The sequence below is a fragment of the Typopeltis vanoorti genome, chromosome 6 (assembly GCF_054136105.1).
Source record: "Typopeltis vanoorti isolate ZY-2024b chromosome 6, IOZ_Tvanoo_1.0, whole genome shotgun sequence".
NCBI lineage: Eukaryota > Metazoa > Arthropoda > Arachnida > Uropygi > Thelyphonidae > Typopeltis > Typopeltis vanoorti.
In genome coordinates this window covers 14,511,456-14,528,824 of record NC_143554.1, presented here as the reverse complement: position 1 = coordinate 14,528,824, position 17,369 = coordinate 14,511,456, and the positions used below count along the sequence as shown (strand labels likewise).

General features: G+C 35.6%; 1 protein-coding gene across 4 annotated transcripts in view; it reads left to right on the top strand.

Moving 5' to 3' along the window:
* The window catches only part of LOC150105306 (polyamine-transporting ATPase 13A3-like), a 479,234-nt gene that overhangs the window by 176,314 nt on the left and 285,551 nt on the right, over window positions 1–17,369 (top strand). For all 4 annotated transcript variants that reach the window (XM_090394686.1, XM_090394683.1, XM_090394684.1 and 1 more), the window contains 2 exons: window positions 2,622–2,753; window positions 12,949–13,104. In XM_090394686.1, coding sequence (XP_090250812.1) covers window positions 2,622–2,753; window positions 12,949–13,104 — 288 coding nt within the window. The remainder of the gene's footprint in view (window positions 1–2,621; window positions 2,754–12,948; window positions 13,105–17,369) is intronic.

Below are 17,369 nucleotides of genomic sequence, written 5' to 3'. Positions count from 1 at the left end.
AAATGATGTTATTAAAATCTGAAGAAAATGATTATTGGTTGAGATAGGCAAGCATGTAGCAAAGTTTTGTGCAGGGGTAGAAAAATTATAGTCTTTACTAATGAAGTTAAATAGGCACTTCAGGAAAACAAGTGTTATTAAAAGTTGAGTTCTGATTTATAACTCAAAGTGTGTTCCTAAAGAATGATGTAAGTTAGTCGATATCACATAGAGTTAGCAGTGTTTTCCTTCCAGAACTCGCAGGGTTTTTTCCATCTTATACAGTAGTTAAACTGATCAGAAGATCATTTTTAATTAGCATACTTAATACACTGGCCTCATAGCCCAGGTTACTTTATTCATATTTAAATTTCACTTAGGAAGTGATAGAAAAAATATATAGGAAAGCTTAAGCATTTAAAAAAGTAACTAAATAAAAGACTTTAGAAGATAAATACTGTGATATTTTCTCAAACACGAAGGTTTAGAAATTGCACCACAGAAGGAATCAGATAATAAATATAAAACTGTAGAGAGGGATATTCTAGATGTCTGAAATAATTACTTTTAAAAATGATTAAATTGGTGGTACTAGGAAATCACTTAACAGTGATGCTTATTCACCGTTTGGTGTCACATCACATTACATCTTACTTCCTCAGTCTCCAAAAAACATATTATCCTTTTCTGCTCAAGACAAGAATATTGATTTTAAAAGAGGTAAACCGTGAGTAGACATTTCGATACAAAATAAATAATGGAAAAAACTCACGTAGAAAGATTATTTAATAGTATAATTTTCGCCTGTGTGTCACAGGCATCTTCAGTACATTAAGCTCAAAATTAAACACTAACTGACAATTCCAAAAAGCTCCACCTAAGTAGCCGGTGTAAAATAACTGAAAAGGTCAATAACTTTCCTAAAAAAAAAAAAAAAAATTAATTAAAAATAAAATAAATAAAATAAAAATTAATACAATAAAAAGTTAGGAAAGATTAGCTGATTTGTAAAGTACTATCTCCCATAAAGGGGATAGACGTATGCCGTCGGATCTGTTTAAGTTAGGAGAATGAAGTAGAGTTTCACATGTTTCTTTATAAAGGCATTCCATGAGAAACTGACTTTTGTGAAGAACTCTTGTCTTTCTCCAATGAACTCTGTGTCTAGTGAAGATGGCATGTTCAGAAAGTCCAGACTTTTCAGGTTTAAAGTATTCAATGTAAGATTGGTGTTCTTCTAGCCGAATAGAGGCAGATCTTCCCGTTTGTCCGAAATAAGATAATCCACAAGAGCACGGAATCTGGTAGACACCTGGATGATTAAGATGTGGAAGCTTGTCCTTAGGAGAAGTGAGAAAGGTGGAGATTTTTCTAAATGGTCGAAAAACAACAAAAATATTCAGTGGTTTAAAACTTTTGCTATACGTTCACTGATGCCTTGTACATAAGGGATAGTAATGTGCGTTATTTCATATATTTGTTGACTCATACAGGCCATTATATCCATGCGGAATCTTATCACCATCCCAGTCAAAAGGCAGGAACTATGAAAACACTGGTTCATTGGGCCCACTCTTTTTGTTCTACAGATGATCTTTTACAGAAAGAACTACAATATATAACTTCTTCGTTTCTATCTAATGGTTATAAGAATTGCTTCATTAAACAAACTTTGAGTAGTTTTAATATGTCTTCCTCTTCAAACACAGAGGAAATAACGCGCATTACTATCCCTTATGTACAAGGCATCAGTGAACGTATAGCAAAAGTTTTAAAACCACTGAATATTTTTGTTGCTTTTTGACCGTTTAGAAAAATCTCCACCTTTCTCACTTCTCCTAAGGACAAGCTTCCACATCTTAATCATCCAGGTGTCTACCAGATTCCGTGCTCTTGTGGATTATCTTATTTCGGACAAACGGGAAGATCTGCCTCTATTCGGCTAGAAGAACACCAATCTTATATTGAATACTTTAAACTTGAAAAGTCTGGACTTTCTGAACATGCCATCTTCACTAGACACAGAGTTCATTGGAGAAAGACAAGAGTTCTTCACAAAAGTCAGTTTCTCATGGAACGCCTTTATAAAGAAACATGTGAAACTCTACTTCATTCTCCTAACTTAAACAGATCCGACGGCTTACGTCTATCCCCTTTATGGGAGATAGTACTTTACAAATCAGCTAATCTTTTCTAACTTTTTATTGTATTAATTTTTTTTTTTTTTTTTTTAAGGAAAGTTATTGACCTTTTTAGTTATCTTACACCAGCTACTTAGGTGGCGCTTTTTGGAATTGTCAGTTAGTATTTAATTTTGAGCTTAATGTACTGAAGATGCCTGTGACACACAGGCGAAAATTATACTATTAAATAATCTTTCTACGTGAATTTTTTCCGTTATTTATTTTGTATGAATATTGATATTATTTGGTAAAGAAAATTCCTTCAAAAAAAAAAAAAATTGCAGATGAGGCAGTGTCATTCTTAAGAATTATTTGCCATACATTTTAACTATACCAGCCTTTTTAAAATTAATTAATTTTCATGTGGTCCTTTCTTTACTAGTCTTAAATTTACCTTCTTTAGTTTTCATCATTATCTGATCTGTATTCATGTCATGTGAGTCATTAAAATTTTTTCAGTATATGAGGATATAAAAGCAGACAGTTTAGTACCTGGAGATGTTCTTATCATTCCTGCAAATGGTTGCATAATGCCATGTGATGCAGTTCTTATTACTGGAAATTGCATAGTTAATGAAAGTATGCTTACTGGTATGTAAAAATGCATTTAGTCTTTTGTCTGTGTGTGAGAGAGAGAGATTTCATTTTTCTATATATATTTAATTTTAGTGTATTTTTCTCCTTGTTTATTTAGTTTCCCTGCTGCTTTCCTAATATATATGTTTTCCTTTCTTTAACTCTTTCCATTCCATTGCTACATATATTCCTATTGGAATATATGGGGCACTGGAATAGAAAGAGCTAAAGTAAAAGTATGGATATGAAACACTCCACAGTTGTGAGGATTTCAAACCATTAAATGCATTTCTGATTTTGTAGTGAAATATATAAATAAAATTATTTTATTAAATAAGAATAACTGAACCACCATATGTATTTTAGGTATAAGATCAGCACCCTGCTTATTAAAGGCCTGAAGTGGCTTGAAAAAAAAAAGTTTGATTTTGGTTTCTAGAAGAATATTTCCAGATTATCTAGCCCTTAGCCTACCCACAATACTAATACTATAGTTTAAGCCTTTCATTGGTAGGATTCACATGTAAAAAAATAATAATTTTAGTTGTCAGTATGCATGGTGAAAGTTGGAAGTTTATTTTGCACTTGGTTAGACTATAATAAATTTAGTTTAATCCTTTATCCAAGTGTAAGCAAACAAAGCTTGCTCCTGAAAATATCTTCAGGACTGGGGTAAGGTGGTACATCCCTTGGTAACTCGTAGCAAAGGTGGACCAAGTTCCCATCACTCCTTGTCTCGTTATCTGACATAATGCAAAGCACATCTCCTTGCAGTCATGTATATTGCTATGCATTAAGGGAAGGACCACTACCCAGACCGGTTTCGATCTTTATTGAGCTCTCATCAGTGGGAGGCAGACCCAGAGTGGTGATACTAAGGCAGAAGCAATGGAGATGTCATATTTACTTACGAGTTGCCAACCAGCCTCCCACCGACGAGACCTCAATAAAGGTCGAAACCGGTCTGGGTAGTGACTCTTCCCTTAATGCATAGCAATATATATGTCTGCAAGGAGATGTGCTTTGCATTATGGGAGATACTGAGACAAGGGGTGATGGGAGCTTAGTCCACCTTTGCTCTGAATTGCTAAGGGATGTACGAGTTGTATTTTTACAATTTTGAATTTTTACAACAAAAATACCTGAAGGTATTTTTGGGTGCAAACTTTGTTTGCTTACACTTGGATAAAGGATTAAACTAAATTTATCATGGTGAAAGTATTCTTCACCTATTGTGGATTTTGAGCTCACTTTATAACTCTGAGGGCAGCAAACAGTGGTAATATTTGCTGATCTTAGATTGGGTACATTATGTGGATGCTGTGTTTGCTGTTTGATTTCACTTGGATATATTCCAGTTTGTCCAAGTTATGTATCCATACATTTCTTATCTTAACAACCAGGATAACAGAAGAAAATTTACTTTTGAAGTAAAAACAGTAATCAACTGCCTTTTATAAGATGAAGTCACCTTCCTCCCTCCCTCTCCCTCTCTCTCTACACACTCACACACAGTAGACGCCACTTATTGTGATCGCTTTGGAACAATCGCTTTTCGATAACAATAACCAACTGATAACATTAAGCAAAGGATATAAAAAATTGCATAATTTATTTCAATTTATTGTTATTAACAATTTTTAATAAGCGACAACATAAAATTTATTTTAAAAACTTATCTAGTGTTGTCTGTCGCATATTTGAATATAGTAGTTCATGAATAAATTGCTCATACTCATATAATACCTTTCGAAGTTTGTTGGTCTATGTTGCTCACCATGATGAAGTATTCATAGCGTTTCTTTCATCTGGGCATATTGGTTGGAGGTTCTAAAATTTGTTCCTCTATATTCATATTAGGTTCACTTTCTTCTACTGGTTTAAAGTTCTCATCGGAAGCCACTTGACATATTTCTGACACTATCATTGTAGCCACCACTTCAGCGTTGTTATTAATTCAAAAATTTCAATTGTAAGATATTCAAATTCTTTGCAAAAAGGAATTTCAGAGTTTGTTTTAAAAAACTCACCTTTTTGGAAGCAGTTTTCAATTGTCTTTTCTGAGATCTGCTTTCATGACATTGCTACCAAATGCAGTGAATCAAAAAGGGAAATTTTTTTTTGCAGTTACACTTGCATCAGATTGGTCTTTTATATATCAAGTTCACCTATAATTCTCACATAAACTTCCCTGTGATAATATGCTTTAAAAGCTCATACGATGCCTTGGTCACATGGTTGAAACAGTATGGTGTTCAAAAACCAGAAGATTACTTTGATGTTCTTTAATGATAAATTGTTTGTGTGTGTGCAGTGCGGTCACTAACAGGACAATTTTTCGCTTTAATTTAAGATCCCACTTAGCTAATTAATTTTTGAAAATGGCATTAGTCATCCAAGCATTTCCACTAGAACAGTAATCAACAGGCAAACTTTTGACACCTTTAAAACACCGAGGAGTTTTACTTTTTCTAATCACTAGGAGTTCTCGTTTCTACCTTTCATATTAGCACATCAAAGAGCTGTCACTCACTCTTTTGAAGATTTGAATCCCTTTGTACTTTTATTTTTAAACAAATGAGTATGCTCAGGCATTGCACAAAAATAGAGTCCTGATTCGTCTGCATTGTAAATATCCTTGGGAGAATATTCAGCAATAATTTTTGACCACTCAGTCTTAATCCACTCATCAGCTGATAAAAAAATAAGCACTTTTTTCTTCATCATGAATACGCTTGTGCACAATATTCTCTCGCTTTTTCCACCTGTTAAACCATCCATTAGTAGTGGTGGAATTGTTTTTCTCGTCGTTTCTGCAACTTCTGCTTTTTGACACATCAACGGTCCGTTAATCAAAGCATTCTTTTCATGAACATTACTAAATTTTTAATGCTGATTAAACTTGAGTATCCTTATCAGATTGGGTCCTCTTCCAATCCATGTTCTCAATAGTAAGAGCTGAAGTTTCAATGTTTAATCTGTTTTTAAGATCTTACACAAGAGTGGTTGTGAAATTTTTAAATGTACGGCCACACTATGCTGACTCATTTTGAGCAACTTATCATAGCACTTCAAAATTCTTTGCTTTTCTTGAAATGATAAATCTTTACATTTTTTACTTGATTCTGCCATAATGCTAAGGGCTGTTTTAATGAGCACTTAAAGTCAAATTCACTTACTGAAAGAGAGCATGAAATTAAACTCGAAAAAGCACAATTCGACTGTATTTATACCCTGCATTTGTCTGGAAAATATAAGATATACTGAAGAATAAGATTAAAAGAAGATTAACACAAAAGCCAGATTTCGACAAATGCTCTTTCTCCAATTTTCTTTTGATTAACTCTTAATTCATAAGTTCTTAATTCTGAGATGCAAAAGGCTAAACATTTGAGGATGTTGATAACAATAAGCAGAACTTTGATTATAATAGACAAATTATTTTTAATTCATTTTAAATGGTGTGTTTGGGACCGACTGATTTAGATAACAGTAGCCGATTGATAATATTATCTATGATCACAATAAACGGATTCTACTTATATATATATAGAGAGAGAGAGGGGGGGAAGTAGTCTCAAACCAGATGATGAAATTCATCTGGTTTGAGATCATGTTATTCTGGTTATTGTTTTCGAGTCCATTGAAGAGCTTCTAGATATGACCATGGATCTGTAAACTGCTTTGGCAATCTGTTGAACTTTGATGAAGTAGAGCTTCTCATTAGGGTTATTGTCAGTTTTCTGTAGAGCAGTGGCAATTGCAGGACAAGAATAAATATGGACAGGTGTTAGTTGAACTCCTGGACACTTTTTGCATATTTTATAGCTCCTACTACCATCTGGATGAATTTTCATGCCTTCAAAATGTTTCATTCTTAGTCTGGTAATGATTGTGGTTATTTCTCTATTTTCATTAATTTCACTGATTTCATTCTTCTTCTTGATAGTTTGTTTTACCAATCTTATTTTGTCCACAGTGTTAGCATCAGTTAGTGATGGTGTGTGTAATTTTTGAGGTAAGTATCTTGCTTCTTTGGCTAGTCTGTCTGCTTTTTCATTTCCTTCGATATTTACATGGGCTGGTATCCATTGCAGTGTGCAGTTCTTATTTTTCAAATTTAAGGTTGTTAGTAGTTTATGAATTTTCTGAGTGAGTTTTGTATTTCCATTTTTAATGCCTCAAGTGCAGATTTTGAGTCGCTATAGATGGTTATTCCTCCTGTAATGTTTATTACTGAATTTGGGAGCTGTTTGTACGGCTGTTAATTCACAAGTGAAGTTTGAAACTATTTTGCCAACTGTGGTTTTGATTTGCATTTCCTTGCCTCCAGGTAGAGTTAGAAAAACCCCTGAACCTCCTTTGTTGAGTGCTTCATCAGATGATCCATTAGTGTAGGCAATGACATGGTTTGGATTATTTAAGTGATGTATAGTGTCACGTCCTTTTCTTTTATTTTCTTGCTGTGAATCCTTTTTTGAATAAGGTTCAAGGAGATTGCAGTTTATCATTGTGTTTTTTGTTAGAATAGTGGAAAAGAATGGCCCTTTGCCTATTTCAATGTTTAGGTGCTCTAAGTCAATCTGTTTTCTAATTTCATAATCATATTGTAATGTTATTATAATGTTACTCTGATGTTCTGCCTTAAACTCTTAGTTATTCTCGTAGACAGGCTTTTACGTTGGTTATGCATTTCTAAATAACTTAGGGAATTGAAACAACGTAGATCCGAATATAAATTAAATTATATTTTAATAGATATTTCCGATATTTCCTTTAGAAAATGGCAATGTCACATTGCCATTTTCTAAAGGAACTTACAAAAAGGCAGGTGCACACAGGCAAAAACAATACAGTAACTGAGATGAAGATTTGAAGCTATCGTTCTCCTAGAAGTCCTGATGGTGCCCTCTGGCGGGCTAAGTAGGCGTTCTTGGCCGTTGGGCTCAAGGTCTGCTGATGTATGCCTCCCAAATTTGGGGCAGTCGCATACAACCAAATTTGTTGAGGTTTGGAGAGTTTCTTAGGGCAGAGGCTGATTCAATAAATAATCTTTTGAATTTATATTTGCTCCGGTGTATTATTGTTGCTTTCTTCCACCGTATTCTGTGGCGAGTATCCAGAGCATGGTCTGCAAGACTAGAATGGCTATACTTGTAAAACCGGATGTAGTCCTTGTGTTCAGAAATTCTGATATTCGCTGTCCTGCCTGTTTGGCCAAAGTACGACAGTTTACAACTGCAAGGGACCTGGTATACACCAGGTAGGTCTAGGGGAAGTGGTTGGTCTTTGGTAGAGCGGATAAGGGATGCCAATTTTCTGTAAGGCCTGTAACAGGAGGTGAGGTCATGTTTTTTTAGAATTTTGGTAATTTTTTCTGAGGTGCCTCGGATGTAGGGAATGGTGATGGATTTAGAGTAATCTTTTTGTGGGGGGGGGGGCTGTGGTTTGTAGGTTTTAATATTTTTTGGATTTTTTTGGGGGGGGGGGGGGTAGCCATTGGCTGAGAAAGTGTTGAGGATGTGATTTAGTTCAGTGTTAAGGGCTATGTCGTTAGAACAGATTAGTTTAGCCCTGTTGTATAGTGTTTTTACTACTCCATATTGTTGTGAGGGGGGGGGGGATTGTTGGTGGATGTATCTGCCTTTATGGGTGGGTTTTCTGTAAACTGAGAAAACCAAAGTTCCATCAGGCTGGCTGGTGACTAGTGTGTCTAGGAAAGGGAGGCAATTATTTTCCTCTTTTTCCAGGGTGAACTTGATTCTGGCGTGTTGGTTGTTTAAGTGTGTAAGGAAGGAGAGGAGTGTTTCAGAGCCATGTGGCCAAATAGCAAACACATCATCAACGTAACGAAGCCATATGGTTGGTTTTTGTGGGGCAGAGGCTAAGGCTTTTTCCTCAAAGGGCTCCATAAAGAAATTGGCCAAGGGTGGTGAGAGTGGTGAGCCCATGGCTGTCCCCTCTATTTGTTTGTAGAATTTTCCCTGCCAAACGAAATAGCCTGAGTTCATTGTGAACTGAAATAGGGCTGAGATATCGGGGGAAAATTTAGCTTGGATTAGCTCTAAAGTTTCCTTGAGTGGGACATTTGTGAATAAGGAGGAGACGTCGAAGCTGACCATTATGTCAGTATGTTGGAGTGTAAGGTTTTCTATGCTGGCTTTGAAGTGGGCTGAGGTTTTTATGTCTGATGGTGTGTTGCCAGCATAGTGTGTGAGCTCTTTGACCAAATGTTTAGCTAATTTGTATGTGGGGGAATCAATGCCATCCACTATGGGACGTAATGGCACATTTTCTTTATGTATTTTTGGGAGTCCGTAAATACGGGGGGGGGGGGGTATAGAGTTAAATGGTTTTAATCTGTTGGTAACTTCTACAGGCCAAGAAGTGACTTTCTTAAGGAGCCTGTGAAGTTTTCTAATTTGTGAGTTGGTGGGATTGTAATTGATAGGGAGGTAAGTAGCCCGATCTAATAGAAGAGCATTCAGCTTACCTTTGTAGTCCTTTTGGTTAAGTACTACAGTTGCATTTCCTTTATCCGCTTTGGTGATAACTAATTCTTTATTATTTCTCAATTCCTGTAGGGCTTTAAATTCCTTGTTGGATATGTTGGTTTTGGGTGGTTTTGCTATGGAAAGGACACAAGCTACTTCCAGTCTTACACTGTTGGCGATTTGATGTGGAAGGTGGCGGATTCCTCTTTCAATCTGGATCATAATATCCTCACTTGGTATTTTTCTGGGAGCAATGGCGAAGTTGTGGCCATGTGAAAGCACGTTGAGAGCTTCAGGCTTCAGGCTGACTGAAGAAAGGTTGATTACGGTGTTGGTAGCAAGTTTTGGATTGACGGTAGAATTCTTTTTTAATTTATCGAATTTCTTCATCTGTCGGCCTTGTATCTTTTCAAACTCTTTGTCTGCAGCGGTACACGAGATGTCATGTAAAATTGACCACAGTTCTTGATTCAAAGTGCACGAAAGTTCATCTTCGAGGGTACGAATAGCTTCGTTAATTTCAGCTGAGCCTAACCGCGTGGCGGTGATTTGTTCGTGAAGTAACGCCTAGCTAGCACAGTTGTATATACGGAGCGCTTTTTGCGACACAATATGGTGCTTCAATTTTACACAGTTCGGGATTACCTTGTTATCCCGGCAGCGTTTCAGGAAAGTCAGACGATTTAATTGTCTAGACAGCTTCAACTTCATTTTACCATATTGGCGAGCCTTCCGTGCGATCGTATCTCCGTGGATGATGTTGATTCTCGTAGACAGGCTTATACGTTGGTTATGCATTTCTAAATTACTTAGGGAATTGAAACAACGTAGATCCGAATATAAATTAAATTATATTTTAATAGATATTTCCGATATTTCGGCAATGTCACATTGCCATTTTCTAAAGGAACTTACAAAAAGTTCAGCCGTCACTGTGTTATAAAACGTGAGCAAGTTACTGAGGCATGATCTACCCTTCACAAAACCATGTTGTCCCCCATACAATATTCCATTTTCATCTATCCAATCCTGTATTCTTTTCTTGACTAATTTCTCTAAGACCTTGACAATGATTCCTGATATGCTAATTGGTCGGTAATTTACAACAGCAGTCTTGGGACCACCTTTATGCAACGGAACTATTTTCCCCCCTCTTTCCACCCCCTCGGGACTAACCCAGACCCGAGACTCAAATTAAACAAAATAGTCAAGGTACTGACAGTTCTTTAACTGCTTCTCGTACGACACGAGCTGGTATACCATCCACTCCCACGGATGTATTGACATTGAGGTTATGCAATAGAATACTCGCCTCCACTTCATTCACCACAATTTCCTTATAATCTACTGGTTTATTCGTTTCTGCAATGTCACCACCTGGATGATATATACTTGCAAAGTGCTCACTCAGTAACTCAACTATATCAACTGATTCAGTTACCTCCCTACCATCGGCATTCTTTAAAATCATTCTGCCATGTACATTTTTCCATTTACTTGCTACATATCTAAAAAACTGTTTAGGATTCTCTATAGCCTGCATGGCTAATGTTCTTTCGTAATCCTTTTTTGCTTTTCTTACCATACTCGTTACCCTTCTGGCCTGCGCTTTATACCATTCATGTGCCTGCCGGTCACCTTTCTCCGTAAATTCCCTCCATAGTTGTTTCTTTTTTTGCAGCTCAAGCTTAATGGTGTTATTCATCCATTTAACCCCTACTTGATTTATTATTTGGACTCTAGGTATACAGTCAGCCCTTGCTTCATGCAAACACTTCTTAACTGCCTTCCATGCACTATCAACCTCTAGTCCTTGCAGTTGTACATGCTATGGCACTGAACCAATTAAACTCCTAAGCTGGTCATAATTTCCAGCCCAATAATTCCACATGTACCCCGTCTTAATTGAAAATTCCACACGTTTAGCCACCTCCCAAGTCAAGACCCTATGATCACTCTCACCGATTGGTGGCAATGTGGTCATATTTGTTACAGCCAAATCAAAAAAAAAAAAAGAATACATTCAGTAGTATAAGATTTTAAGTAGTAAAGGCCAGGCATTAGCGAACAAGTGAAAACAGCTAAAGTACACGATATTCAACCAGAAATGCTCAGATATGGAGGTATAAAAGTTTTGCATTGGCTTCACTGCGTAATTCACAAGGCCTGGTCAGAGAATTTGAGCAGAGCATTCATAGTACCCATCTATGAAAAGAGAAATAAGACAATGTGAGAATTACAGAGGGATTTACCTGTGTGTGGTAAAATTTATGCAAGCATTGGTGGTGGTGATGGGTTGTAGATGGCGTTGGTGTAGATGATGGTAGTTGCATTTCATTGCAGTTGGTGGAAATGGAGAGTTATAGAGTAGGTGTCCTCCTCGATGAGTCTTTGGACTCCTTGGAGGTGCCACATAATAATAATAATACTTGAGAAGAGGCTAAGGAATGTTGTCAAGTGAAACTACAACTCTACTGCAAATCTTTTGCAGTACAAGAGTACAGTTAGTAAACACCCACTTCACTGCTCTCTTGAGAAAGTTTTCATTGTTCTACTTTTTTTTTTCTAAAAATAAATAAATAAATAAAATCTTCTAATATGATCATAATCTGGATTCCATGAATAGTCTTTCGAATTTGAACTTGCTACGGTGTATTATTGTAGCTTTCTTCCACTGTATTCTGTGGCGTGTATCCAGAGCATGGTCTGCAAGACCCGAGTGGCTGTACTCATAAAACCAGATGTAGTCCTTGTGTTCCAAATTCTGATATTCATTGTCCTGCCTGTTTGGCCAAAGTAAGACAGTTTCCAGCTGCAAGGGAGCTGGTATACACCAGGTAGGTCTAGGGGAAGTGGTTGGTCTTTAGTGGAATTTCGGAATGTTTCGTCAGAATTTTGGAACACAAGGACTACATGCGGATTCACAAATACAGCCACTCAGGTCTTGCAGATCATACTCTGGATACACGCTACAGAATACGGTGGAAGAAAGCTACAATAATACACCATAGCAAGTTCAAATTTGAAAGACTATTCATGGAATCGAATCAGCCTGATCCCTAAGAAGCTCTCCAAACCTCAACAAATTTGCCTACATAGCCCACTAGGGGTCACCATCTGGACTTTTAGGAGAACAATAGCTTCCTCACTTCATTCTCAGTTACTGTGTTGTAGTGCCTATGTGCGCGTCTTTTTTGTAAGTTTCTTTTGAAGATGGCAACGTGACATTGCCGAAATATCGGAAATATTTATTAAAGTGTTATTTAATTTACATTCTTATATACGTTGTCAATTCCTTAAGTGATTTAGTAATGCATAACCAACATATAAGCTTATCTACGAGAATTACATCTATTATCATCAGAAAATTGCTTTTCATGCACTGTGTTAATGTATGAACAAGCAAATCCTTAAAAATAAATAAATCACTCGATATCTGAACCTTATATTACTTTTATTTGAAAAAGAATTCATTTATTGACAAACAAAAGAGTAGTCTTCTTGAGTTGAGAATATCATAATGAGACTTATTATTCTTTCTGGAAACTCAGATTCTCTCTTCTCCCAACAAACCAACCTAACAGATATATTACACTCATCTCAGAATGTTTAGTTGCTTTGGTGTAATAAAAGTAGCTGCATGAAAATAGTCATAATGTATTTATGATTAAAAGCAGTTTTAAAATATGTAATAAAAATGCAATTTTTTTCTGTAGGTGAAAGTGTTCCAGAAATAAAAACTTCTCTTCCAAAACAAGATGAGATTTATAATCCCCAGTGTCATAAGCGACATACATTATTTTGTGGAACGCAAATTATTCAGGCAAGATTTTATGAGAAAAAAAAAGCATATGCTGTAGTTGTTAGAACTGGTATGTTTTATTTTTTATTCACTCATTTTCTCTGGGTTATAAATGAATTTTTGTATGATTTGGTACATTATTTATACTGTTGTATTTAATAATAAGGCAGAAGTGACAGTCACCTAAAAATATAAATCCAGGGTTGTTCACACTACCACAAATGATCATTTTGGACAGTAATCAGATGGAGGCAGTTTTTGGTTCCCCTGAGCCACATATATAAAAAAATTCAGTTGATCTATTAAAATGATTTCAAATGAAATGTTTATGAAGTAATAGAATAAATGTTAGTTTCACTTTTAATGTATTTTTATGTATTTCATCAGTGTGATGATTCTTCATCACAGTGATTCTTCACTTGTGTTCTTTCGGATTTTGCCACTTTCTTATATTTGAACATTCTGGATTGTTTGTTTCCTTTGTGAAAAAGAAAAGCTGTATGATTACAAAAATATAAATTGAGAATGATTATTTTAATCCATTTTCTTGGATGAGTGTTTTTCTGTGCTGTTCACATTAAGGTCCCCCCCCCCAACGCTATATCTTAAATAGTTATTTGGGATTTGAATTTAGTTTTTTCAACTTCTACATAATTTATCTCGCTGTTTTTATAAATACCGTTATGGTAGGTGCACAATTATTCATCAGAACTCTTTTAGTTCTGTAACTTTAAGAAATCAGTAGGCAATCCTGGAATAGTAAATTGATTTGAGCCAGTTCTGGTAAACTGCAAAAATGTGACGTAATTTTTTTTTCAACTATCATTGGTGTTTGGAACATTGCTGTTTTATGTATGTATTGCATTCCATCAAACACAAACCTGTTTCTTTATACAGTTTAGTGTACACTCTAATTAATACTTAAATTATTACATAAACTTTCACTTTTACAGTTGGACATTTCCACCGCTTTGTAATAGTTTACACCTACATTGGTTGAAAAATTTTAGAACCTTCAAATAATCTAGATGATAAATGATTTACACACTGTACAGCCTCTCTTGTTTGAATTCAATTGAAACCAAAACGCATCAACATCATCAAAATCCTGACATGTAGCCTCAGGGATGTATACAGGATATTATGATAGTACTACATGAAAACGTTACATCATTACTAATTTCTGATCAACAATTTTCTTCAAAATTAATGTTATCTTCCAAGTGTCCAACATTATCAGATCTTCTTCTTATTATTATTACATGACACCTCCAAGGAGTCCAAAGACTCATCGAGGGAGGACATTACTATGGCATCTACTGCCCAGCACTAGTATTTTCTGTGTGTAAATTGCATGTGTTCTCAAGACCAATTTGTCTGTATCCAAGATGAAAAACCTGAGTTTCCAGGAGGAAAAAAAATCTGCTGTATTCATATGATATTGGCTAACTTACTTCAATTAAAAAAAAAAAAAACATAAAGATTCCTCTTGTCAAGACAAGAATCGAACTTAGGCCTTTTGCCAAAAGGCCTAAGTTTGACCACTTGCGTTATATTTCTGTCTTTTAAGGCACTTTTTACTCTATCAGTCCACCTACATATTGGTCTTCTTCTGGGTCTTTCTCCTGCCAACTTGGCAAAAGAACACTTGTTTTTCTAATTTTTCCTCTCCCATTCTGTTTAAATTACTATCCATCTGAGTTTAGCTCTGCTAGCACATTCCTTAATGCTAACAATTTCAAATTCTTTCCTGATATCCTTATTTTTTAATATGATACTGCCATTGAAATCATCTGTTCACTCCACTAATCTTTCTCGTCTCATGTTTACTAATCTATCTGTGGTCTCCAGTCTTTGATCCAGTGTTTTATTTCTAACCCAGCTATCAGATTCATAAGTTAAAATTGGTTTGAACACTGTCTTGAAAACAAAAAGCCTTATTTTTTAAAACTGTGTACCTCATAAGTAATTTTTGATATCTTTTTGTATACAGTTTCTAGCATCCGTTAGAAAACAAAATTCACAAACAACAAAATGACTGTCATGTTTATCTCAAATTATAACTTTTTTCTGAGAATTTCCATGGATAAAAAAATGTATTGAATTGTATTGAAGATTTAATCTTCGATACAATTTTTAAATATCCAAAGTTATGAAAACAGTCAGTAAACACAGAAAAACGAGTAAGGAGATTTTTTTTTCAGAATTGTAATTTTAAAATTTGTAAAATTGGCAACTCTGTCTCACTTAAAACCTCACAAAGCCCAATGACAACTCGGTGACATGGCGAGTAGTGCCGCCATTAAATAAGTACCTGCTGGGGTCACTGCCCCTGACTTTGGGAAGCAGCATTGTCAGTACTGACACAAGGTTGAAGCCAAATGATGACGGAAAAGCTTGTGATCAGAGATTTGCAGATGGCAATATGATTATATTGTGTATGTCTGTAATACTGCGGAGCAGAAAGCAAACGGAGAAACTACTGCTCTACCTTATCTCCAGAACAACCACCATGGCGAGCAAACCCTTACAATTGGCCCCAAGTTCCCGGCGTCTCTTAAATGGGACAGGGGTGCAGAATCTCCGGGCTCAAAATGGTGTCCACTTTTAAAATTGCAACTTGGAATGTCAGAACTCTGTATGAAGCTGGCAAATTAAGAAATACCACAAGAGAAATGAAGAGGCTGGGCATCCGGATTTTGGGAATTTGCGAGACAAGATGGCCAGGATCTGGAAAGTGTCAACAAGATAATACAACAATGTATTACTCTGGGAATGATGAGAACAAACATCGACATGGTGTAGCTGTAATAGTAGATGAAGAAATCAATAAATCAGTACTAAATTGGATTCCATTTTCTGAAAGGATAATGCTGTTACAACTTAAGGGAAACCCCGTTAACATAAATATCATCCAAGCTTATGCAACCACAGCTGACAAAAGTGAAGAAGATGTTGAAGAGTTTTATGAACACCTAAAAGAGATTAAAAACCTAACAAAGAAACATGATATAAACATAGTGATGGGTGACTTCAATGCAAAAGTAGGAAGAGGGGGTGATAGAGAAATTGTTGGCGAACATGGCTTAGGCACCAGAAATGACAGAGGAGATCGCCTAGTCCAGTTCTGTCAGTAAGAAGATCTAACAATAGCAAATACCTGGTTTAAACTTCCACCCAGAAGACTGTACACTTGGAAATCGCCTCAAGATAACCAACATAACATTGTCTGTCCGAAATCAAATTGATTATATACTGATAAATAAAAGATTCCACAGTAGTATAAAGAGTGCAAAGACTTATCCTGGAGCAGATATCTCATCAGACCACAATCCCATAGTTGCAGAAGTACGTCTTAGATTAAAATCAGCTAAAAAATCACAAAAGAAGAAAAAGAAAATTGATGTAGAAAAACTGAAAGACCCGAACATAAATAAAAGTGCCAAGACACAGCTTAACCTGCGATTACAACAGATTAACATAGGAGAAAATAAAAGTGTGGAATCTCTTTGGAATAGCTTAAAGAATGCCATCGTAACAACAAGTATTGAAGAAGTAGGTTATGTGAATAATATAAAACAACAGGAATGGATGACAGATGAGATTCTTTCTCTTATTGATACAAGAAGAATGTACAAAAACAAAGACCTAGCCAGGTATACAGAAACACATAACATCATCAAGAAAAAATAAAAGAAGCCAAGGAAAATTGGATGAAAAATTTATGTACTGAAATTGAACTTCTTCAGAAGAAACATGATAATTTCAATCTGTATAAGAAAATCAATGAAATTTCCGGAAAACTGAGGAAAAAGCAAATAGTGTCTCTAAGAGACAAAAATGGAAAAATAGTACTAGAAGAAGAGAATAAAGCACAGATTTGGATAAAATATGTAACAGAACTTTTCAATGATACTAGACAGAAGCCTATAAATATAAAAGATAACATTCAAGGACCAGCAATCATGAAATGCGAAATAGAGAATGCTATACGAACAAGTAAAACAGGAAAAGCCAGTGGACCAGATGGTGTGCAAACAGAATTTTTAAAATTAATAGAACCAGATAACATCAAACTTCTTGAAAAACCATTTAATGAAATATATGAAAGTGATGAATTTCCATCAGATTGGCTCAAATTTACATTTATCACTATCCCAAAGAAACCCAAAGCGAATTCCTGTGGTGACTTCCGACTTATTAGTCTAATGAGCCAAACATTAAAAATATTTTTTAAAGTAATTCAGAATCGCATTTATAGAAAAAGTGAAGAAACTCTAAGTGAAACACAATTCGGCTTTCGGAATGGTTTTGGTACTAGAGAGGCCCTTTTCT